Source organism: Pan paniscus, chromosome 7 (assembly GCF_029289425.2).
Source record: "Pan paniscus chromosome 7, NHGRI_mPanPan1-v2.0_pri, whole genome shotgun sequence".
Lineage (NCBI taxonomy): Eukaryota > Metazoa > Chordata > Mammalia > Primates > Hominidae > Pan > Pan paniscus.
In genome coordinates, this window is record NC_073256.2 from 141,074,889 (window position 1) to 141,099,106 (window position 24,218).

Here is a 24,218-nt window from a genome sequence, read left to right on the forward strand (position 1 = left end):
AGCCAAATGAAAAGGGAAACCCTTTATAAAACCATCAGCTCTCGTGAGACGTATTCACTATCATGAGAACAGTATGGGGGAAACCACCCCCATGATTCAATTATCTCCCACCAGAGTCCTCTCATATTATGGGAGCTACAATTCAAGATGAGATTTGGGTAGGGACACAGCCAAACCATATTAGAGAGCCAGCATTTCACATGAGAGGGAGCAAAAGAGAGGGGAAGGGTTCCATGCCCTTTTAAACAATCAACTGTCCTGTGAATTAATAGAGGTGGGACTGAGAGCCTGAATAGAGGGGGTTTAAAGAGACTAGGTTGGAACAAGATGCCAGCCAGAAGCTAAGGGGACAGTGTCCAGGCTGAGGAGCAGGGCTGGCAATCCAAGCAGGGTCTCTGAACCACAGCCAAGAGATCTGGGGAGCAGAGCAGAGCTTCAGACCCCAGGAGGAGAATCTGAAGTACAAAAAAGACAACTTAGAAAGAAGGAAAAGTCTAGAACATGAACCTGGAGAGCCAGATGGGGAGGAAGGCTACAGCTGGAGTGAACTCTGGTGCCAGGCTCAGGGCAGCAAGACTGATGGCAGATGCTTCCATTGGTGGGGAGAGGACTTAGCTTACATTGTTAGGCTCAGACGGGCTGACCATGACAGGAGGGGAATGAAACCAGCCATGCAGGTCTTCCGTGCTCACAGCTGACCAGAGCGGTGGTTCTCGACCCCGACTGTACATTTCAAAAATCTGGGAAGCTTTTCAAAAAATACAGTGTTCTGCCCCCAGCCTCAAAGCATCCCTATTCATTTTTCTCCAATGGAGCTGGCCCCATTTTCAAACATCTTCCCAGATGACTGTGTTGTGCAGGCAGCGCTGAGAACTGCTGTTCTCCACTTCAGCTTATTCCTGTGTTTGGGACTGAGCCAGTGTGGGAGGCACCTTGAGATAACGGGAGCTATAGAGATAGTCAGCCCTGGCATCTGAGGGCAATGACTGCTGTAAGCACTGAAGGAATTTGTTGACTTTCCCCAGAAGAGCAATCCTCATAAAACTGACCAAAATGAACATCCTGATTAATTATGCAGGTTTATAGCTCCCCAGAGGCTGTAGAAAAACATCATTTGGCACCAGAAACAAACTTTATTCTGGCAGTGCAGGATAATTTTACAAACATTAGATACTGAATTGTGCATATATCTCTGGAATTTCAATGTACTACATCCATAGAATGCAGAAAAACAAGGTCAGGGCCAATTTCTCACGCTGCCACCTGGACCAAGCAGTTCCAGGAATCCTCTGGGGTCTCTCAGCCCTCTTGTTCCAGATTTCAGTGGTGTCCTGGGCAGATGTGGTTTTTGTCTGGATTTCTCTCTTTGGGGAAATGCTTCTAACCCATTATATGCAGTTTGGATGGGCTGTCAGTGACAACAGGTAACCCCACCTCTGTCTGTGGGGATGTGGTCCAGGACTAGCCAGTCCTGGCAACAGTGATTGGCTCAAGAGGTAGACATGGAATTCAAAAGAGGCCCATAAGCATTGTTTTTTAGGTTTAATATATGGATAATGGCAAAGTTCTCTCCTGAAGATATAAAGCTGGAAAATGAGTCTGGGTTTATCATTTGTCATTGTCCACACACTGTGTGGGTAAATGAAGAAGATTGCTAGAGAGAGAGGAAAACCTAGGGATGAGAGAGAGGAAGAGAGAGGGGAGACTGAGGGGGGGGGCAGAGAGAGGCAGAGAGACAGAGAAGAGAGAGAAGCAGAGAGGGGGAGACAGACAGACTCAGAGAGAGAGAAGAGAGACAGAAACTGAGACAGAAAGGAGACAGGCCAGGCGTGGTGGCTCACGCCTGTAATCTCAGCATTTGGGAGGCTGAGGTCGGTGGATCACTTGAGACCAGGAGTTCGTGACCAGCCTGGCCAACATAGTGAAACCCTGTCTTTACTAAAACGCAAAAATTAGCTGGGCTTGGTGGCACATGCCTATAATCCCAGCTACTCAGGAGGCTGAGGCGTGAGAATCGCTTGAACCTGGGAGGTGGGGGTTTCAGTGAGCTGAGATAGCACCACTGCACTCCAGCCTGGGCTACAGAGTGAAACTCCATCTCAAAAAAAAGAAAGAGAGAGAGAGAGAGACAGACAGAGATAGGGGAAAGAAAGAAAGAAGGGGGAGAGACAGAGACAGATGGAGGTGGGGGAGAGAGATAAAGAGAGAAGCAGAGAAGGAGAGAGAGAGTTCTGGCAATGCAATGCCTAGTTCCAGGCCTCCCGACTCTGGTACCTCAGTCTTGTGAGCTCTCCCTGCAGCCTTTAAGGGTTAAGCCCTTTGGAGCTGGGTTTGTGTCCCTGGCAACAGAAGGCATTTTGACTAGGGCAGAAGGTTTCTTGTCGACCTCATGGGAGGCCAGATGTGCGGGGTATGCACTGGAGAGTGAGGCAGGCATGGTCAAAGAGCTTGTGCGGCAGGTGTCCCTGGGATGTCCAGGTGTCCGTCTCGGGGTCGTAGCAATCGAAGGAGGCGGAGTCCTCAATGTTGCAGTCCGTGGTCAGCCGCCGCCCGCCCGTCACGTAGAGTTTGTTTCCCATCACTGTGGCCCCATGGTGCATCCTCCGGTCTTTCATGTCCGCACATTTGACAAATTTGTTGGATTGAGGGTCATAAGCAAGAATCCTCCTTGTGTAACCTGAGAACCAAATGACACATGGGCAAGCTCAGCGTTGCTCATCTGGGACTGGAGGTCAGCAGTCCTGGGACGCGTCTGACTCCTGCCACTGCGTAAGGCTGAGGCTGGGGCTCTGAACTAGAGCGTGGGATGTTGAGCTAACCTGCCAAGGCCTGCTTTGTGGCAGAGTCGGGGCTGGCACGCAGATCTGTCTGACTCTGACATTCACCCCAGGTTAAGGCAGCATATAAGCCATTCTTAGATTGGGAGCGGCCTCCTGATTCCTGTAACTTTCTCAGCTTCATTGGCCTCTTCCTCTCTCAAATGCCCACTCAAGAACTATGACAATCCTTTGGAAACTCAGAAGTGGGTTCCCCACACCAGTCCTATCTGGTAGTTACTTTTAGGATCCTCGTTTTATGGATGGACAAACTGAGGCACAGAAAGATGTTTAACTTGCTAAAAAGTATATAGCCAGTTAGTGACAGAGCCAGGATTTGAGCCCGGTTCCATCTGACCCCAATACCAGTCCTCTTAACCATGACACTATGATTTGATTACAGAGAAACAAACTATTAGTAGCTAATATTATAAGCAGAAGCAAACGTGTTTTATTACCGTGTATCTGGGATAGTGCTAAGTGCTTTAGATACACGAGTACATTAATTATCACGACAGCTCTGTGAGATAGGTATTATTTCATCCCTTGTTTACAGATAAAGACAGGGAAAAACTTCTGGATGAGGAGAGAGTTTTGTCAGATTCTCCACGCTCTTCTGGTTGGTTGGATGTGCTTTTGAAAAGACAGTCTTGTAGAATAACATCTGTCTATGAGTGACCTTTTTTCCATAGAAGGTGCCAAGTTTGTGTCACGCCCAGTGATCCTCTGTTCAGACTCACCTCCCACAATGACAATCCGCTCCCCAAGCACCACTGCAGGGGCACACACGTTCTTGATCATTCTTGTCTCCATTTTGAACCACGAGTTTCTGGAAATGTGATAAACCTGAGGGAGAGAGAGAATCATGGCACTGCATTTTAAAGTGAAATATTCTTAAAAAAAGACAGAAGTAGTAATTAAGAGGGTGAACTAGGAGTGAGATTTTTCTGTCTGCTTTTTTCCAGTTTTAAAAATGTAGCTATTGTTAATAAACAAACCAGTACTGAAAAACAGGAAGAAGTATATGATTAAAAATTGATCTTATTGTGACCCCCAGGAATTCACTGGCTGTAATTCTATAGAATAGACCAAGAGTTTTGCATTGTGATATGGGTTTTACTTACCTTGCTTGGAACATGTTTTTCTTTTAATGAGAAATGAAGAAACTCGGGTATTCAGAAAACCAACGGTTTTCCGATCATTTTTTATTTCTAGCTCCTGTTTAAATTTCTAAATGTTCTGGTTTATCCAAGAAGGTCATAGAGCCAAGAATAAATCTGAGGCTAAGTGAGGAAGGCTTTTGAACCGTTCATGCCCGAAAGTCATTACAGTCCTAGAAAAATGCAGCAGAGAAAGGGGAGAAAGACCAAAGCGAAGGGAGCAGGCTCTTTTGCCATGCTTTGAAACAGTGTGTCAAATCAACACCCCCGAAACACGTTCTCCTGTGAGTGTCCTCAGTTTTAAATCTGAATATCAAATGTAAATTAGTTCATTATGGGCAAAATTTAGCACAAGAGATATAGGATGAATTTCATATAAGCAAAGAAGGAACAAGAACATTTATCTACAGAGGAAAATGGCATAGTATTCTTTGCTAGAAAGTCTTTTCCTATAAAATAAAATTACGAGGCCGGGTGCGGTGGCTCATGCCTGTAATCTCAGCACTTTGGGAGGCCAAGGTGGGTGGATCATGGAGGTCAGGAGTTTGAGACCAGTCTGGCCAACATGGTGAAACCCCATCTCTACTAACAATACAAAAAAAATTAGCTGCGTGTGGTAGTGCATGCCTGTAGTTCCAGCTACTCAGGAGGCTGAAGTGGGAGGATCACTAGAGCCCTGGAGCTGGAGGTTGCAGTGAGTTGAGATCACATCACTGCACTCTAGCCTGGGTGACAGAGCGAAACTCCTTCTCAAAAAATAAAAATAAAGTAAGATTACCAGCACTATTAAAGATGTCTAAAAAATCAGTTTACTAAACTTGATCTTCATAACCATCCTATGAGGTAGGTGTTATTATTTCTTCCATCTTTCAGTTTAGACCATTGAGGCTCTGAGAGGTCAAATGACATGCCCAGGGTCATACAACTACAGTGAGTGGGAGAGCTGCTCTGACCAAGCCCAGAATCCATGCTCTTCACCACCACACTCATGGCTCTGCCTGGAGCCATGAAACTGTGGCCTTTCCTGATGAAGGCTTTTGAGACTGGAGACCTCGTGAGGTCTCTGTCTGTCCTTCAAGAAGTCAGTGAATCCTGGAAGAGGCCAAGTGCTAGAGGAAGGGAAGGTCACAATGGCCGTTTCATCGGAAAATATGTAAGTGACAAACTCTCTGGAAAGTGGGATCCTTGGAAGAAAAGCAAACACTGGTTGCATTTTACTTGAATGAATAATTGCCTCCTGGCCTTTCTGTTCTCCTTCAGCTTTGGGTACGGCTTTAAAAATAGATTAAACATTTGCTCACCATGCTCATAATACCCCAAAGAGGCTGGGGCAAGGATAACAAAGGATGATCTTTGACCAGTGAAGGAAGCGATATTTTGTTATGGTAAAGGATTTGCTTAATGCCATCCAGAAACAGGTAGAGAGAAGGCCAGGTGGAAAGGTACAGGTACAGTGCGATTTGCATCATACCCCATGGCAGCGTAGTTCTGAAAAGAACGCATACACACAGATGAACAAGCCTATGAAGAAAACTCTCAACCGGTGCCTGAAAATCCAACCTGCTCCATCAAGCGACTCCCAGCATTCATTTTAAACTATATTCGAATGAGTAGAATGTCTATGTCAAAGCTAGTGCAAAGTAGATAAGAAAAGCATCCAAATGAATACTTTCCCCCTTCTCTGTCTTCTTAATCCTGAAATGCAAAAGGATCCCTCAGAGGTTTAATATTTTCTTGGCTTGGCAACATCTTGTTTGATGGTACTATACATTTCTTGATATGCTAGCTTGAAGCTTAAACTTTGAGTTTTATTCTCAGAAGGTCGATGGCAGTTTTGCAATGTGAAATAATGAACGTATTTGTTGACTGTTTTGAAAAATAGAAAAGAAGGAGGGGCTCCAGCTTGACATGGAAGCACTTTGTTATCTGTATGGTGTGGTCAGAGCCTGGAGGGGAGCAGAATGTCTCCCCCACTTCAAGTAGAGGAGTGGGATTTGGAACAGCGATTCTAGAAAGACTCGGAATCTGCCTGGATGGTCAGGGAGGAGCTGAAAGTAATGGCTGGAGAAGTGAAGGCAAGAAAAAAATCTTCACTGGAACTGACCGAGTCCAAGCCATCACCACCCTTGCCTGGAACTCTAGAAGAGTCTCCCAGTTCTCCCCTTTGTCCACTCAGGCCCCCTCCAATCCCTTCTCTACAAGGCAGCCAGATGGAACTTCTAAAAATGTGAATGTGTTTTACCTCATTCACCTTTCTTGAAAGCCTTCAGTGAAGTTCTGTTCCTCTCAGGCTAATCCCAATTCTTTGACAAGGCCTAGAAAGCCCAGCCAGGCCAGCCTCATCTCCACAAATATCCATCCCTCAAGAAGGTTCCAGGATTTTTCTAGGAGGGGCTCAGGGGTTGCGATGTGGGCGGAGGAGGTTGCTCCCGGTAGCCTGAGAAGGGGGCTGATGGAGATTGCATGAGGACTGACGCCCGCCCCTAGCCACCCCTCTGCACACTGCTCTTCTCCTCTTTGCTCTGTCTTGCAACTTCATTGTCCAAGGCCATGGGCTGCACCTGTTTGTGCTTCAGGGCCTTCATGTGAGCTGCTCCCTTACCCAGGACTACTCCCCCTCCCTCAAGAGAGAACTCTGACTCCGGCTTCAGGAGGTGCAGGAGCTTCCTGCATCTCCCTCTAAGTCGGATCTTCCCTTACGTGCTTTCTTAGCACCCACCCCACCCCTCCCCCTCCTCTTTTATTCTCCATCCCCACCTTCCTCTCTCCTCTCCTGCCCCTCTGCTCAAGTCAGCTTCAGCCAACTTCACAGGGTTTGCTCCAACATTCCCTTAACCCTGGCACTCTCTCTGATTCTCTCTAGACCAGCGGTGTCCAGTCTTTTGGCTTCCCTGGGCCACATTGGAAGGAGAGTTGTCTTGGGTCACACATAAAGCACACTAACACTAATGATAGCTGATGAGCTAAAAAAATCGCAAAAAAAAATCCCATCATGTTTTAAAGTTTATGAATTTGTGTTGGGCCGCATTCAAAGCTGTCTTGGGCTGTATGCGTGTTGGGCAAGCTTGCTCTAGACTGGTTTAGGGCATCCCGCCTGTGCTCTTAGAGCACCCCTCTCTTCAGCGTCTGAATTGCAACTGAGGGTTATGTGTAAATTGCTGGGTCTCCAGGCCCTTCACAATGGTTGGTGTTCAACATAACTCTCATAAATGAGCAAAGTACATCTCGTGGGTGCTTCTGATTGTCTGTAAAGGCAGGCTCAATATTCACGTTCTGCAGAGATTACCAGGAACTTGCATAAAGCTGGAAAACACTTAATATTCTGAAATGTGGCCTTTATTGAGCATACTTCTCAGACAGCTTGTTAGTGAAATTAATGTCTGCCAATCATTAAAAGTAGGGGTTTCCCAACCTGGCTGCACCTTAGAGTCTCCTGGGGACTTTTGTAAACCATACATTTTAGGATCTCACACAAAGATATTTTGATTCAGTGATGTGAGGTCCGGTTCCAGGGGATTTGGTCACAGAGGTGTGGACCAAGGCTTGGGAATCTTCTTTTAAGGCCTTACTGACTTGAGTTAGAAGCACCTGCCAAATTCCTATGGGACTTCACTATCTGACATTCAATGTGCTATATAATAACTTGAATTTTTAGATATATATTTTTCTCATCAAATGAAGATAAACTCTGTGCATAGGGATGGTATTTGATATCCTTTGTTATGTATTATTTTTGCACAAAAAAATTCATAAATTGAAAAATATCTTGCTGAAAATCCTTCTTCCCTCCCTCCCTTCCTCTCTTCCTTCCTTGCAAATAACAAGTGTTGGTATGTGTGTACATGGGTGCACATGTGTGTTCATGTGTGCATGTACGTATTTGTGTTCGTGCATATGTATAAATGTGTGCATGCATGTGTAGATATATGTAAATGTGTGTATGCATGCATGAATTGTATATGTGTATGCATGTGCACACGTATGCATGTTGGCATCTGCATATATGTGTGCATATGTGTATGCATGTATGCATGAATATACATTTCTGCATATGTGTGTGCACACATGTATGCATATGTGTGTTTGTGTATATGTGTGCATATATATATTTATGTGCATATGTGTGTTTGTTGGTGTGTATGTGTGCATGTGCATGTGTGTGCATGCAGGTGTGGGTGTGTCCATGCACACATACTCATGCAGTTACGTGATGGGAAGAACCGGCCATTTACCTGGATAAGGCGCACAGGGTTCTGCATGATGTCCTCTCCTCCAAAGAGATAGAGTCTTTGGTCTTTCACGGCAACTGCGGGGTGGAGCACCCCCACGGGCATGCTGGCCATACTCTCCCAGACATTGCAGATGCTGTCATACCTTTCCATGGAGCCCATGAGCTCCTGCCCTTCTCCAATCCCCCCGATGGAGAAGATGAAGTTCTTATGGGCAGTGCTTCTGTGGGAGTAGCGGGCCACCAGCATGGGCTCCCCCAGCCTCCACTGATTGAGTTTCGGGGAGAAGATGTAGACATTGTGACTGACCAGACTCCTCCCTGAGCTGACAGCCATGCCTCCCAGCACATAGACGCTGCGGTGCAAGGTGACGGCAGAGGCCTTGTACAGCCGTGTCGGGAGTTTGGCAAGGCTCTGCCATTGGCCGGTCTGTTTGCTGTACAGTAGGACGTCCCTGGTGGTCTGCTGGCTGTCCTTCCTTCCGCCCAAGAGGATGAGGAAGTCTTGGTAAGAGTTTCTTGGAGGGACATGCAACAGGAGTTTGCAGTCTGGGACGCTGGTGCCACACAAAGAGAACATCTGTCTCTTGGCGGTCTCCAAGATGATCTGGCATGCAGGCGAGGACTGCAGGAGGGCATCGTTGGCGATGAAGTGGTGAAAGAAGGCCGGGTGGATGTACTGCAGCCTGACCTGCTTGAACAGTTCCTGCATGTATCGCTTCCGGGCCTGGAGGTCATGCTTGATCCAAACCATGAGGGCCTCAAACACCTTTTCCTCCTCCCCACAGAGCCCATCATCTCCGAGATAGTCCCTCAACTCCAAGGCACAGAGCTCCTTCAGGTCGGCCGATGCAGCCACCTCTGGGAAGGACGTCAGTGCCACCTCCCTGGCTCTCTTCTTGAGGGTCTCGCAGCTTAAGATTTCTGAGAGTCTGATCATGCCCAGGCAGTTGCTGGGGGCCAGCTGGCTCTGCAAGTACGAGGAGCAGGCCTCAAACAGCTTGGGGAACTGTAGCATGGAGGCGGCCTCCATCACGGGGAGGACATTGTCAGCAGCAATGCGTGCCTCCCCCGTGTACACGTAGGAGACGATCTGGTCCAGGGTTGGGGGGTCAATGCCTTTCAGCTGCACTTTGGCTTCACTCTTCTCCCGGAAGCTGCTGCAGAACATAGCCCTGAAGTAGGGGCTGCTGGAGGCCAGCACATTGCGGTGGCAGGGGATCTCCCGGGCACCGGCACAGATGCTCACATCAGTCAGGATCCTGCTTTGCCTTAAGCTGTTGAGCTGCCTCAACAAATCAGAAGAGAAGTCGTGGTCTTTGAAGAGCAGCCCATCTGGTGACTCCTTGTCCATCCTACAAAGAGGGAAGGAAGCCCCCAGAGTCAGCAAGAGTCAAATCTTTCTCAGCTGCATGTGCTGGAGGGTTCAGCTGCAGGGACTCCAAGACCAGTGCTCCTATTCCATTCCCCATGATGTTTGCGGATGTCACCATGGATATTGTGTAGGGAAGATTGGAAAGGAAGGCCACATACATCTCAGACCTGAGCCCTTTTGGGTTATGGTTATTTTCAAAAGTAATAGGCAAATAGTATCTTCAGCTAATCTGAGAGAAACAACCAAACAAACAAACTAAAGTTGTTGGAAGTTACTCTGTTATCAGAAGCTGAAATGTTAGTCTGAAGCAAGATAACAGTCCATGGATTTGACCAGCAGAAGTTCATGAGCCTTTTTCCAGATCGATGGCATATCTGTTATTGAGTAACAGATGTCTAAACCTCTCTTTCTGGGTGTCAATCATTCCCCAAGGATGATATTCTGGAGGTGTGGCCCTCTGGTCACTGGACAGAAATGAGGGAAGAAAATGGACCTTTGATGCATATATTTAAATATGACTTCATTGAGTCTTGTTTTAAAGATAGAATAAATAAAAGGAAAGACCAAACAATCCCCTGGTTTATTGGATGACACCTGGTTTTCTACTTGCAGAAGAAATAAGCATGAGGGACACTTACCTTGTTTTGCTGCGGTGACATCCACTGGTGCCTGGTCTGACTTATCCCCCCGGAGAGTTTCTACCTCTAGCTCTGAGGGAAACCCTAAACCCCAGGCCTTTCTTTCAGTTGGCAAATGATTTGTCCTGGGAGATTTCTGGATTTGTTTATGCTGAAGGCACTTTCATAGTTTTCTAGAGCTTTGTGCAAGGACTGCTGGGCAGGGAGACAGTGTATACATTCCAGGGCTAAGAATAGTTGCATATGTACTTTCCACTGTTATGACATGTGACTTTCCAGTTGCCTTTTGCAGCAACCCGAGGGCCTGCAGGGCCGGCGCATGCCCACATGCCTTGTTTCCTTGGCAAGTGTTTACATCGGCAAAAATAGATTGGGAGGAGCGGCTTCTCTTAGAGAAGACTTTGCTGTCTTCTTGGAACCATCCCGAGTCCCCTGTCCTAAAAGTGCTTGGGAATTCTAGCCATCTGTAAACAGGTTGCTGTGACCTGTGGAGAGTCACTGAAGATGGTTCTGGGCCACAGTGAAGGTGGCAGGTGGTCACAGGGGAAGCCGGAACATGAGCCTGTGGGTGCTATTCAATGGATCTCTATTTCCCACCATCTGCCTGGCAGGATCGCTGGGGAGAGCTGTGATTTCCTCCTCCAGGATCCTAGGTGATGAAATCCATGACAAAAGTTGTTGTTTTTTGTTGTTGTTGTTGTTGAGCATCCCAGGGTTTCCAGACTCCTGAAGGCCCAAACCTTTGTCAGGTCTCCTTACTCAGGAACCTCTGATTGACAGTGGTAAGGCCGAGCTCCTCCTGTCACGTCTGCCTCTCCCAGACACGTGCTGATTGCTCTTCAGCTGGCTTTTTATAGTTCAGACTTCCTTTTCTGTCTTACTTTTCCATTTTGTCTTGTCTGGCAGCTTGAGCTAGAGGCAGGAGGCAAGGCATATTGCTTTAGGGGGAGAGAGAAAGAAGATGAAGGAGGATGAGGAGGAAGAAGAAGCAGGGACAGAGGGAGGGAGAGAGAAGAGAGGAGGAAGAAGAGGAGGAGGAAGAGGAGGAGGAGGAAAAGAAGCAGGAGGTAGAGAATCGGGGGAGGAATGATGATAGTGATGTGGTAGGAGGCAGCTTTCAATAATAATCAGAATCACGAGAGAGAGTGAGGGGGACCTCAGGTCTGTTCTGCCCCTGCCTTCAGGAAGGTCCATGATTGTCTTAGCCACAAAAGGCAGGGAAGCCTGACTTTGTCTCCTACTCAAAGTCTTGCTCAACTAGTGCAATGGTCTTCCATGCATTTTTTTTTCTTTGCTCCTAGTACTTCTCTCTCCAATACATCCACCCTGTCTCCTCTGGAGCAGCCCCTGGGAAGGCAACTCAGAATTTGCCAGTCCCCAGCATCAGGCCCTTCAGTGGCTCCCCATGTCTGCAGGACTCCTTAGCCAGAATCGGATTGGTGTCCTGTCTGCTTCTGGAACCATGTCTACTGCCACTCATGTGTGGTAATCTAGCTCCATGAGACACTTACAGATCCTTGTATGCATCTGGTCACTGTTGGGGAAGCTGGGCTGGCCTGGCCTTTGGGACACCACAGGGCAGGGTGGAAGGAAGAGGGTTTCTCATTCACAGTTGCCGATCGTAGAGTGGATTATGCCCAAAAGAGTCCAGAAGGTCAAGGCCAGGGAAATGGATCCAAAACATGTTACTGGGGCCACAGGCCTGGAGGCCAGAATTAGGAGCAGGAGGCCTAAGCTAAGGGGGTCAGAGACCCATGGAGGCACAAGCAGGGAGCAGGCGAGAGGAGCTCTTCCTCCATATGTCCGAGTTGGTGAGCTGTGCTGGTGACATAATAAGTGAGTAGCCACATTCCTGAAAGAGCCCAGGGATCCTCTGATTCGTACTCTATCCCTTTCTATGAGCTCTTCCCCTCTGCTCACTCTATCATTTTCACTGTTTCTGTTCATCTTCCAAAACTTGGTTTGTGTATCACTTCTCTGCAAGTCTTTTTACCCCTCTCTAAGACACTTAACTTCACACTCCTCTGTGCAGTTTCCATTCTTCTACATGCCTCTAATGGCATGCCTCATACCTCACTGAGATTATGTTTACTTCCCTGTGTCTCTCTTATTAGAGTGGAAGTCTCTGGGCAGCAGGAATCTTGACTTCATTGTAGCTCTATTCCTAGCACCCAGCACAGGGCCTGGCTTATAGGGGGTGAATTTCATACACTTCATGCATTGAGCTGGAACAGAATGGGGAATGGGGAAAGAGAGGGAGCTTTGCTGGGTGGACTTCACACCACCGTCTGCTGTGCCGGTTTTGCAGAGCTGCCATGTATGGCTTACTGTGTAGACTGCCCTGCAAATATGCTCTGGAGCAGCCCTGATTATCCACATAATCAAATCCAATAATGTGATGAAGTGAAAAGTAAAACACTTGTTTTATACTGCAGTGCAAGACTTAAGTTCAGGCTGGGAACTGAACTGAGGTCCTCCCAACGCCAAAGCTAGCATTCTTGTCCTTGACCTCGGAGTGAACATGAGGAAGAAATAACTTCCTTAATGCTCTGAAACACCTGCATGATTTCTCTTCCAGGCAGCAAGCAAGCCAAGGATTTGTTCTGAGGGTAATAGGTAGGGGATCCTAGGAGTGAATTAACACAGCACCGTTCCCTGGGAAGGATGTTGGATTTTCCCCTACATCCCCTTACTAATTAAACTTTCTGGAATCCAGCTCTGTCAATTGTTCAGATAGACCTTGGTGTGCAGCATCAATGTCTGACCAACTTTACTAAATCTTTTGGTTTCTAATGTTTAGAAAAAATAGGCCCTGTTTTGTTGGCCTGTCCTACCAGGAGGATCCTGGTTCTAGGTCAGATGTCAAATGTCAAGACACAGAGTCTTAGTGTTCAACATGGCAAACACACATATATAAGCCCAAGCTTGACCCAAAAAAGCATCTCTACCACCCACATGTAGCCCAACCAGCCCATTCATGAGTTGATTTCTCTCAGGGAGGTTTATACTTTTTGTCTTAACTTTCATCTGGAAGATGTCTTAGTCTGGGGCCTGAACATATGGCAACCTAAAAGAAATGACATCAATGAGGACATTCAGCTCATTGTTTCTCCTTTTTTTGTTTCTTCTGAGACAGGGTCTCACTCTGTGGCCCAGGCTGGAGTGCAGTGGCATGATTATGGCTCACTGTAGCCTCCAACTCTGAGGCTCGAGTGATCCTCCCACCTCAGCCTCCTGAGAAGCTGAGACTAAAGGCATGAGCCACCACGTCCATCTATTTTTTGTGTTTTTTGTAGAGACAGGGTTTTGCTATGTTGCCCAGGCTGGTCTTGAACTGCTGGGCCCAAGAGATTCACCCACCTTGGCCTCCCAAAGTGCTGGGATTACAGGCATGAATCACGGCCCTCCTTTTGATGAAAGTCAGTATCATAACAAGTCAAGGCCTGAACTTTGGGGGAAGAAGGGCTGGGGATAATCTTGGCATTTCCCCTCAGTATTCATGTGGTCTCGGGTAAGTTATTTATTCCTCCAGCCTCAGTTTCTCCATCTGTTAAGTGGGGATAACTATCCTTGTCACAGTGAAATAATGTATGTGCAGTATGCAGTAAAGTGCCTGGCACAGTGTATATTCACAGTAAAGTATGGTCAGTATTATATTATTACTCTAAAATTAATCTCATTAGATTCCAATGGGTCTTGGTGCCTGGTTTTCAGTGTCTCAATTGGTCCCCTGTGCATTCTAGCATTTTCCTTTTCCTTGAGCAATTGCTGTGTTCCTCATCATCTACTTAGCCTCCAGGAGTCCTGGCATTCAGTCTGGGCTCTGCTATCGACTAGCTGTGCATCTTTGGATGAGTCAATTAACCTCTCTGCACTTATTTCCTCACCTGGCCCTTCTAGATCACCTTCCTGTGGTTTGTACCCTGAGGTGTTCTCTGCAATCTGTGGCCTAGAACAGGGACTGGGAGAAACTGAGACTGAGGGATGAGGGCTCTTCAGAGCTTCCTCACGGCTCTGGCCTGAAGCCAAGTGCAGAGAAGAAACCTAAGTCGAGCTCCCAGCAGGTGCCCTTGATGAGTTTGCCCTTGTAAGTCAATCTGGAAAGCCTTCATTTTCCCTCCTGGAGTTTTGGATTGCCATGGTGGGCACTTTGACTCAGGAGGCCTTGGTTTCTTTCCTATCTGGGTGTGCGGGGTCTGGGTCCCCAAGGAAAGGGCAGGCTGGCTCCTGTCAGCAGCAGGTTTGACAACAACAGCTGGGAAGCCACAAAACACTCTCTGCCACAACCCTACCCTCAGTCCTCTCAACCCACTCGGGGCCGTGCTCCCCATCTGCCCCTTCCAGGAGAAGTCCCCTCACTCTAATTAGGAACCATAGCTATGGTGATTGCTGTGTTTCAAGGGTGGACAAACATGCACATAAAGGCCCCTGTGGTGCTGCAGTCTCTCTGGAAGGCTGTCCCCTGCCAGCATCAGAGAATCTCCTGTTCTTACAGGTGGAGAGAAACATGAGGAGCAGACAGGTAAGGTTGCAATTAACTGAATCATTATAAGCTGTAGGAAGAAACCTGGGTCTTGATATAAGATTTTAAATGTTTTTAAGTATATGTGAGAGCCTGTCTATCTGTGTCTGTGTCTATCTGGCTGGGTGTGTTTTTTCAGCAGCCCGTGGAAAGCTGAACAAGGACTTTGTACTCCAGACAAAGGCAGAAAGGGGGCCTGATCCATGAGTCCAGGGGTTGCCATGACGACCGTCCGCCAGAAGCAAAAATTTTAAGGCTACTCCGACTAGGCCAGTAGTGCAAATGTCTGCATTCCCAACTCTTCCTCCACCCTGCTCCATCACCAGAAAATATCTTCATATTTTTTTCCCCTGGGGAGAATAAGGGGGAAAAAAAGGACAACACAGATGACGTCAGGATGGCTAGCAGATTGTTGGTATAACCCGGCTGTCTGCCCCCCTCTTTCTTCCTGCAAACTAAAGTCTGACCTCATCCATCATTTATGCCACAGATCGGCTTTCTGGGCTTTCAAACTGGGAAGAAAGAAAGAACAGGACCAAGGATGCTTTCTTACTCTCCTGTTTCAGCACTGTGAGTCACGAAGAATAATACACTGTCTTGGCCTTTCTGCTCCCCTGGACCAGGCGTTCCCTCTTGGTGAGATAGGCATTTAGGCAAAAACATCACCTCCCCCTGACCACTCAGGAATGGTTTGGCAATTTGCTACCAACTTGTGGGATAGAAGGTGGGAGGCTTACAGATGAAGGACTGACTGGGAGGGTAAATTTTATTACCTTAAAGTGGGATTAGTTAGGATCTCTATGGGAAATGGGAATCAAGCAAGGAAGGGTTATTTATCCATCTATCCATTTATCCATCTACCAATTCATCCATCATCCATCCCTCCTCCATCAATTCATCATCCATCCTTCATCCATCCTCCCTCCATCCATCATCCATTCATTCAGCCATCCATCCATCCTCCATCCATCATCCATCTATCCATCCATCATCCATCCATCCATTCATCCTCCATCCATCATCCATCTATCCACCCACGCATCGTCCATCATCATCCATTCATCCATCCATCCATCCTCCATCCATCATCCATCTATCCATCCATCATCCATCCATCCATCCTCCACCAATCCATCCATCCATCCATCATCTATCCATCCATCCATTCATCCATTGTCCATCCATCATCCATTCATCCATCTATCCACCCATCTTCCATCCATCCATCCATTGTCCATCTATCATCCATTCATCCATCCATCCATTCACCCATCTTCCATCCATCCATCTTCCCTCCATCCATCTATCCATCCATCCTCCATCAATTCATTATCCATCCTCCATCCATCCATCATCTATCCATCCACTCATCCACCATCTATCCATCCATATATCCATCCATTCATCTATCCATCCATCCATCTATCCACCCATCCATCCATCCATCATCTATCCATTCATCTATCATCCATCCATCCATCTATCCACCCATCCATCCATCCATCATCTATCCATCCATCCATCCATCCATCCATCCATCCTCCATTCATCCAGCATCTATCTATTCATCTATCCATCCATCATTTATCCATTCATTCATCCATCCATCCATCCATCATTTATCCATCTGTTCATTCATCTATCTATCCATCCATCATCCGTCCATTCATCCACCCATCCATCCATCCATCATCTATCCATTCATCCATTCATCCATCCATCCAGCATCCATCCATCCATCCATCCTTCACCCACCCAGCATTCATTTATCCATTCATCCTCCATCCATCATCTATTCATCCTCCATCCATCCATCCATTTATCTAGCCATTCATCATCTATCCATACATTCATCCTTCATCCATCCATCATCTATTCATCCATCCATTTATCCAGCCATCCATCATCATCCATCCATTCATCCTCCATCCATCCATCATCCATTCATCCATCATCCATTCATCTGTACATACAGACTCTAGAGAATCAGACGAAGTCTCGGTCTACACAGAACTTACAATATTGTAGGAAAGACAGACAAATAAATAATTTAAGTGTCCAAATTGTTCTGTAGGAGAGCCTTCCCCAACCTCCCTCCTTGCAATCTCATCACCCTCCCACCATGAATTCTTGGTAACCTTCTGGAGAACTTTATACATATATCTTTATACATAGAGCTCTCATATCACCTGAATTTTTGTCATGTGTTTCCATCTCTCTCTCCTATTTTAGGTTTTAGCTCTTTGAGGGAAGAAATAAACCTTAGCCCTCTGCCCCTTATTAGTAAAGGCAGAGATGAAATATAATAGAATTTGGTGACAGAGTTTGACCGTGGAGACTGTTTGCTTCCTTCTTTGTATTTTTATAAGTGTCTGTCTTTTAAGTTTTTCCAAAAACATTTTTTAACCTATGTTTTTCTAATGATCAAAAACAAGAGTAAAGAAATATTTTTTGACTCCCTGCTAGTAAGAAAACAAATCTAGAACACTTTTATTTCTTCCCATTTTCAGGCTTTTATGAAAATAATCTGGGGTTTAATTAAGGCTTGGATTACTGTCATCAAATTTTATATAATGTATCTTTTAAGAATTACTTTGCTATTTGCTTTTATTTATGACAATTATTTACACTTAGCTCTGTGTTTGGCTGATTTACACCCGAGCTGCCAGGTTTTTTATGCCACAAGTTTCTCATTCTTAAATGTTTAATTCTGATTCATCTTTGAATAGGAGTTCATTAAATTGCATTTTTTTTTTTTTGAGACAGGGTTTCACTCCCATTGCCCAGGCTGGACTGCAGTGGCGTGCACTTGGCTCACTACAACCTCCGCCTCCCAGGCTCAAGCAATCCTCCTGCCTCAGCCTCCTGAGTAACTGGGACATAAGCGCGCACCACCATGCCCGGCTAATTTTTGTATTTTTAGTAGAGACAGGGTTTCACCATGTTGCCCAGGTTGTTCTCAAACTCCTGGCCTCAAGTGATCTGCCCACCTCTGCCGATATTGCAATTTTTTAAAGGAATAATATAGGAGAGGTGTATTTTCTGAATCCTCAAGAGTCTCCATCTCCTACCACCTATGAACAATAACTTGGCTTGGTATAACAGTTAGGGGTCAAATTTTTTTCTTCAAATATCTCTAGAAACTGCTCTTCTTATTCTGGAAAAGCTGAAGTGCTGCAGAATAGAAGTCTGCGAATTGAGTGATTTATAGCCTTTTTTGTTTGTTTGTTTTTACGCTGACTCCACTCCGACTTTGAGGAGGCAGAGGATCCCTTGACATGAGCACTCTTCACTGTCTTCCACATCTTGCCCTGTTCTGTGCTTGAGAGTTGCAGTCTCTGAAAAATATGGTATGGTGTGTGTGTGTGTGTGTGTGTAACACTGTACTCTGGTTGCCTCAAAAGATGTCACCTGTGTAGTAGAGAATAGCTGGTCAGTTTTAAGATTGTTTTTAAGATTGGTCTGTACTCTGGGTCTCTGAGTCAAGGAGCAGGAGTGTAGAAGAAATGAACTCTCTCCTTACTGACTTTCTGAGAATGGACGTCCTGTCCTTCATGAGGCAAAGTGTGAATAGGTCATTGACTGGCTCCTGGACCAACTGCATCTGCTTTCCCACTATTCCAGTGACTCCTAGATTCTGCTAAGGTTTTTTTTAATCAGTCTTACTTTTCCTGGGGTGGTAGGTGTTCACTATTTCTTGTAAATAATGTTTGGTGGCAAATAGGTGCTACTAGAGAGATACTGTTTTGTATTAGAACACCAGCTTTATGCCTTGTTCTTGAGGTTAGATCCTCAGAACCTACCAGGATTCAGGAGCCTCTTGGATGGATAAAGGCTTCCCTTGTCATCTCTTTACTTTTGCTGACACCTGAATAATCAAAAGGTAGAAGAAAGAGTGAGCAAAAGTAAACATGGTTGATTTGGTAACCTCCATTCCTAGGGAAGCTTGCCAGAGTCCCCAGGGCTTCGGGTAAGGAAGTAGGGAGTATCTCCTTGTGTTTTCCATTCCAGTGGGCAGGCCAGTGCAGGCCATGGAGTTTCAGACATGAGCTGGAGGTTGGAGAGTCTGCTATTCAAACTTTTCATTCCACCCAGTGCTTTGCCAGTTGCCCAAAGGCATTGCACAATATTGGTAGTAATAATAGAACCAGGAATCTACCATTCCGCCTGGGAGACGTGCACATTGTTCCACTTCTCGTCTTCAGAATTTTCTTCAACCCAAGTGCCTGAAGGGGGACTTTCTTTATTTGTGGCTCCTAAAGTAGAACGTTATGCAATGGGGTGTGGGGTGGGGGTAAGCTGATGCTGAGTGTCCCAGATGTCAGTGGATGTTCCTTCAGAAATGATTGTATAAGAACACTATACGATCATAGGATAACCTTTTCTGAAACTGGGAGAGCCACCAGGTCATATTAATGGATTATTTCATTCCAACACAAAATGATTGAACACCTCCTACACACCTGTTATATTCCCTGCCCACAGAGTGTGTTTGGAGAGACACACAAAGATCCCATTTTTACCATGCTATACACTAGCCCTCTCTTCTGTCTGAAAATCCCTCTCTCCCAATTAGAGCAGATAATGAGTTAGACAACAATGGAAAGGAAAGTGCAGGTTAAGGAGGGGAAGAGATTTTTCCAAATGGTGTTATTAGAACATGAATTTTCTCTAGAAAGAAGGTTCTGGTGCTGTGATGAGCTTGTCAGATGAGCTGGTTGGGGTCTTCAAAGGGGCACCTTGGAGAGGTAAATGAAGCAGTACTGAATCTGGGCCAGGCCTGGGGTGTTAAGGTGGTATTTCTCTTAGCACAATGCCTCTGAGGTATTGAGGGAGTGCTGGATAGGGAGAGTGGTCTGACTTGGTGTTACCTCTGGATGGGGAGGAGGAAAGGCATCAGAGACAAACTCTTTTGCTTCACAGCTATCCCAAGCTTGTCCAAAGGCCTTTTTTTTTTTTTTTTTTTTTTTGAGACGGAGTCTCACTCCATCACCAGGCTGGAGTGCAGTGGCACAGTCTTGGCTCACTGCAACCTCCGCTTCCCAGGTTTAAGCAATTCTCCTGCCTCAGCCTCCCGAGTAGCTGGGATTACAGGCGCGTGCCACCACGCCCCGCTAATTTTTCTATTTTTAGTAGAGACGGGGTTTCACCATGTTGGTCAGGCTGGTCTCGATCTCGTGACCTTGTAATCCACACACCTCGGCCTCCCAAAGTGCTGGGATTACAGGCATGAGCCACTGCTCCCGGCCCCAAGGACTTTTGAAAAACATTTTTTCTCCTCCCAGTGCATCACATAAGGTGCCTAGATATTCTGATTAGGCCTTTCTCTCTTGACATTTCCCCACAAACATTCTTCTTGTGTTCTCTTCTTAGGCCCTTTCCCCTTCCTAACCTCCACTTCCCACTACCTCCCCATCTCATTTTCTCCTCTTGCTCAGCCATGTTATTATTGTTCGCAAAACCACTGTCCTGTTATCCCTTCTGTTATCCCTCCTCATGAGGAATCAACATTTCTGGACTTAATGGCCCGGCCTCCTGATTCCACTCCTTTCCCCTTCTTTCCGTGGGCACATCCAACTGCTCACAAGTGGGGGTGGCTTTATGGAAAGGGCCATTTCTCCAGTTACAGTTCCTGCATGGAAGCTGCCTCTGGCCAAGGCAAGACATCTCACAGGAGAACCAATGGACGGTCTATGGACAGAACCAGTTCTCTAGGGGCAAGGCAAGAGCAGAGAGCCCCACATGCTGAGGGAGCCAGGTGTTTTTCAGGTGAATTTACTTATTAAACTGTGAGTCAATAATCCATGATAGCCAATTTTCTAGTCTGTGTAGAGGAAGAAAAGTGATCTTTGAACAAACCTAGGATGAACAAGGTGTTGCCACTTACTCATCAGGTACCTATGAGTACTTTACATTTTCTGTGTTATTCAGTCTTCATGATTATTCTTATGATTTTTATGGGTAATAATAATTTTTATCCCTCATGATTATTATGGGGTAGGTTATATTAAGGTTTTTAGTATAAGTATGTCTCAAATATTGCACTGGACACACTTATGTTAAAATTGTCTCATCATCTCAAATTCAAGTTTAAGTGCATATCCTGTGTCTTTGTTTGCAAAACCTGGCAGCCTTCCATGAAGCCCATACTACAAATGAGGTTAAGTGACTTGCTTAGGGTGCTTGATAAACGTTAGCTTCTTGCTCCTGTTCTTCTCTGTCTCCATCAATCAAATGGTCAAAAGAGAGAAAGAGGGAGAGAAAGACAACATTATTTAAAGTGAACGCACAAGTTCTGCCCTTCTGCTCATTTGCCATTTCATTAGACATTTTCACCTATTGTCAGAAGTGTCCTGGCGACACTCAAAATCGGTAGAGGGCACAGTGGTGATCAGATCCTTTGGTTGAATCCCAACCAGAATTTTGACCTTTCTGAAAGGGACATGGCAAAGTGGAGAGCCAGAGGCCTTGGCTCTCACAGCCACGAATGCTGGCCCTGGCTCTGGTATCAACTCAATCCATGAACCAGGTCACCTCTATTAATTCTTTTATGAGTTTTGTCTTCTTTATTGAAAATCAACGATGGGAATACTGACCTCCATTCTTCACTGGGGCCATGTTATGCAGCGTGGTGCAGCATCTGATACCAGACAGACCTGGGTTTCAATCCCAGCTGTACCACTTACCAGCTGTGTGACCTGGGGCAAGATACCTAATCTCTCTGTGCCTTGGTTTCCTCACCTATAAAATAGAGATAAAGATAGTGCAAAATAGAATGAAGGCTGCGTGGTGTTGAGGCAAGGCTTACTAATTAATTCTTTCACTCAAATAAACACTTATTGAAAACATGGTCAACCCCTCCTATAAATGTTCGGGGGCTGTGAATGAATGCTTAGCTCTGTTCTAGGAGAAACTGGGGATACTAAGAGAGCAGAAAATCTGATCTTTGCTCTGGAGGACAAATGATCCCATAGGAGGAGACTAATTGTACCCAGGTGAAACAACAAGACAATAAAATCAAGGGCATGATGATTCAGTGTAAGCTCAGGCATGATGCTAAAGAGGTCATGAATAGTGGCAATCATGTCTCATGCTTTTATACCCATGCAACTTTATACCAAGGTCATGCACAGACATTAGAGGTGAAGTAAAGAGTGGTCAGAATGAGGAGGAGCTGCTTATAGGAAGCTTCTTCGAGAAGGGGTTTCTTGAAGAAATAATAGATTTTGGTGGGAAGGTGGCAACTCTGATGGTGCAAATCCAAAGTGCCAAGGTGGGGAGCTGGTGACACCCAGCATGGCAGTGGAGGGGCAGAAGTGGGGCTACAAGGAGACTGGCAATGAGAACTTCTCACAGCCTCTTCCCTCTGCTGGAGTGCTTTTCCCTCAGAGATTCACGTGGCTGGCTCCTGAATGTTCAGGACTCAGTTCAGCTATTATTTCATCAAATAGACTCTTCCCTGAGCACCTAAAGTAGCATGTAGCCTCTCTCCACCCCTCCCATTTGTTTCTCTCTGTTGTATCACTGTATCACCCTGTTTTGTTTCATTGTATTTTTCAGATTTTGAAATGATTCTATTTGTAGCATTTCATTGTTTGTTTGGTCTCCCTTAATAGAATAAAAGCTCCATGAGAACAAGAGCATTGGGCCATAGTAGGTGCTCAATTAATATTTGTTGGATGAGTATATGAACAGGGAGGTGGAGGCCTCAGAAGGCTAGTCTAAGGAGTTAAGGTTTTATATAAAATTCTAAGGGCTTCAATAAAACCCATAGAGAAGAATATTGTATGTTTCAGAAGGACTTTCTGGAGATAGGAGTTGGTGAGTGGTTCTTTTCTCTTTGCTTTAAAATGAGTCTGGAGGGTTGAAGTGACTAGGGGTATCCATGGATGAAGATGGAACCTGGGTTTTGGGGCCTTCTCTACCGGAGGCTGTGTTAGGGCAGTGGTTCTCATTCTGTCTTCACATGATGGTCCCTGGAGAGATTTGAAAATTCCCAATTTCCAGGCTACGCCACAATCCAAGTCCAATAAAAGGCAAATTTCCAGGGGTGGTGCCCAGGCATCAGCATTCTGTGAGCCTCCCAGGAGATTTCACTGTGCAGCCAAGGGTGGGAACTGCTGTGCTAGGCACTGTGCCCATCTCCTAGGGACTGGAGGCACAATTCACTAGCCTCTCTTACTCACAGTAAGAGAGAAAGTAAAACGGAGTAACTTTTCTTCTTGTCTTCTTCACAGAGACTCTGCCCAAAGGTGAAATGCAGTCAGCTAAGTTTTTGGGTGCCTTTCTGGATTTGAGAACCTGTTTGGAATCAGCCATACGTTTCCGTCCACTGGGAAATGGGGTTGACCTGCCTTAGCCAGGCCTCACATGCCATCCTGATGAAACATTATTTTAGGGGCTGGCAGCCCTGAGCTGGCTTCTGTTCTGCTGGCCCCATAGGCTGGCTCAGTTCCAGGCTCACCTTTCGCTACCCTTGTGGCTGCCACATTGCCCAGCTTTGATTTATCGTGTCTGCAGCAGAGCTGTGGGCCTAGAGTGATTTAATGTTGATATTATATGTCACACAGAAGATGCCAGCATCGCCAGCAGATCTCATGTCTCCACTCTCCAGCGGTCTGGATTGAGGACCCTAAAGAAGGCAGGTGACCCTAAGGCCCCCTCTTGGAAAGGGGCTGTTGAGCGTCCTTTACTCTTCTTAAAATTTCCATTTGAAACCTGTTTTGCTGCATGTCACCCCCTGCAGCCAATATTGATGTTAATCTTGGGCTGCATATGCAGTGTGACCTCGGATGAAATTGAACAACTGGGTAATTATCTGTGGACCTATTTCTAATGAAATAATTGGAATAATTGGAATAGGATTAGTAGAACTGCAGAGAGACCTGTTGCTCCTAGCTGGGCTCTTAATGCCAAACAAAAGAAGCAACGTGTCAGTAATTCAGTTGGTGGATGCCTTGGAGCCATTCAAGATGCATTTTGCTCATTAGCCAAATCTCTTCCTGCCCTCATCCTCCCCCAACATTTGTTTCAGATGTGATTTTCATGAAGCAGGTCCCTGTGTCTTGTTTGTCTTTGGCAAACACAAGTAACTATTGTAAATATAGCATTGGATCTCCCTGCTCTTTGGGGACCGTGAGATTTATAGTGCCATGGTTGCTAATTAATTTATGATTCCTTCATTTAACAAACATGTTGAACGAGCCATTTGTAAACACATCTTGACTGAGTACCTCCTATGCCTCAGCCACTCTTCTAGGCACTGACAGTGGGAGAGGCAGACAATAGATAAGCAGAACAAATCAGTTGATCAATCAATAGAGATGATGTGATTTGAGATGATGATAAGAGATGAAAAGGCAGCCTGTGATGGAGAAGGGATAGGAGGAAATGACCAGTTTATATCTAGTGGGCAAGGAGGACAGAGACATAGAGAATTTGTTACCAAAACACCAGGAGTTTTGTCTAAGTCCTGTTGC

The 24,218-nt window shown here is 46.0% G+C and overlaps 2 protein-coding genes across 24 annotated transcripts in view; one reads left to right on the forward strand and one right to left on the reverse strand.

The window, feature by feature from the left end:
- The window catches only part of FAM91A1 (family with sequence similarity 91 member A1), a 203,298-nt gene that overhangs the window by 30,422 nt on the left and 148,658 nt on the right, over positions 1–24,218 (forward strand). The gene's annotated exons all lie outside the window — the stretch shown is intronic.
- KLHL38 (kelch like family member 38) lies at positions 1,114–10,433 on the reverse strand. Its single transcript, XM_003820478.8, has 4 exons — positions 10,218–10,433; positions 8,209–9,559; positions 3,557–3,662; positions 1,114–2,677 (listed from the first exon to the last, which is right to left on the reverse strand). The coding sequence occupies exons 2-4, from the start codon at positions 9,556–9,558 to the stop codon at positions 2,388–2,390; spliced, it is 1,746 nt and encodes a 581-aa protein (XP_003820526.1). The 5' UTR covers position 9,559; positions 10,218–10,433; the 3' UTR covers positions 1,114–2,387.

Bases quoted from the DNA above. Each gene is read 5' to 3' on its own strand.
- KLHL38 (XM_003820478.8), bottom strand. From the start codon at position 9,558: ATGGACAAGGAGTCACCAGATGGGCTGCTCTTCAAAGACCACGACTTC. The intron at 3,663-8,208 runs GTAAATGGCCGG...TCTCTCCCTCAG, and splicing joins ACCCTGTGCGCCTTATCCAG to GTTTATCACATTTCCAGAAA. The intron at 2,678-3,556 runs GTGAGTCTGAAC...TTTGGTTCTCAG, and splicing joins GCGGATTGTCATTGTGGGAG to GTTACACAAGGAGGATTCTT.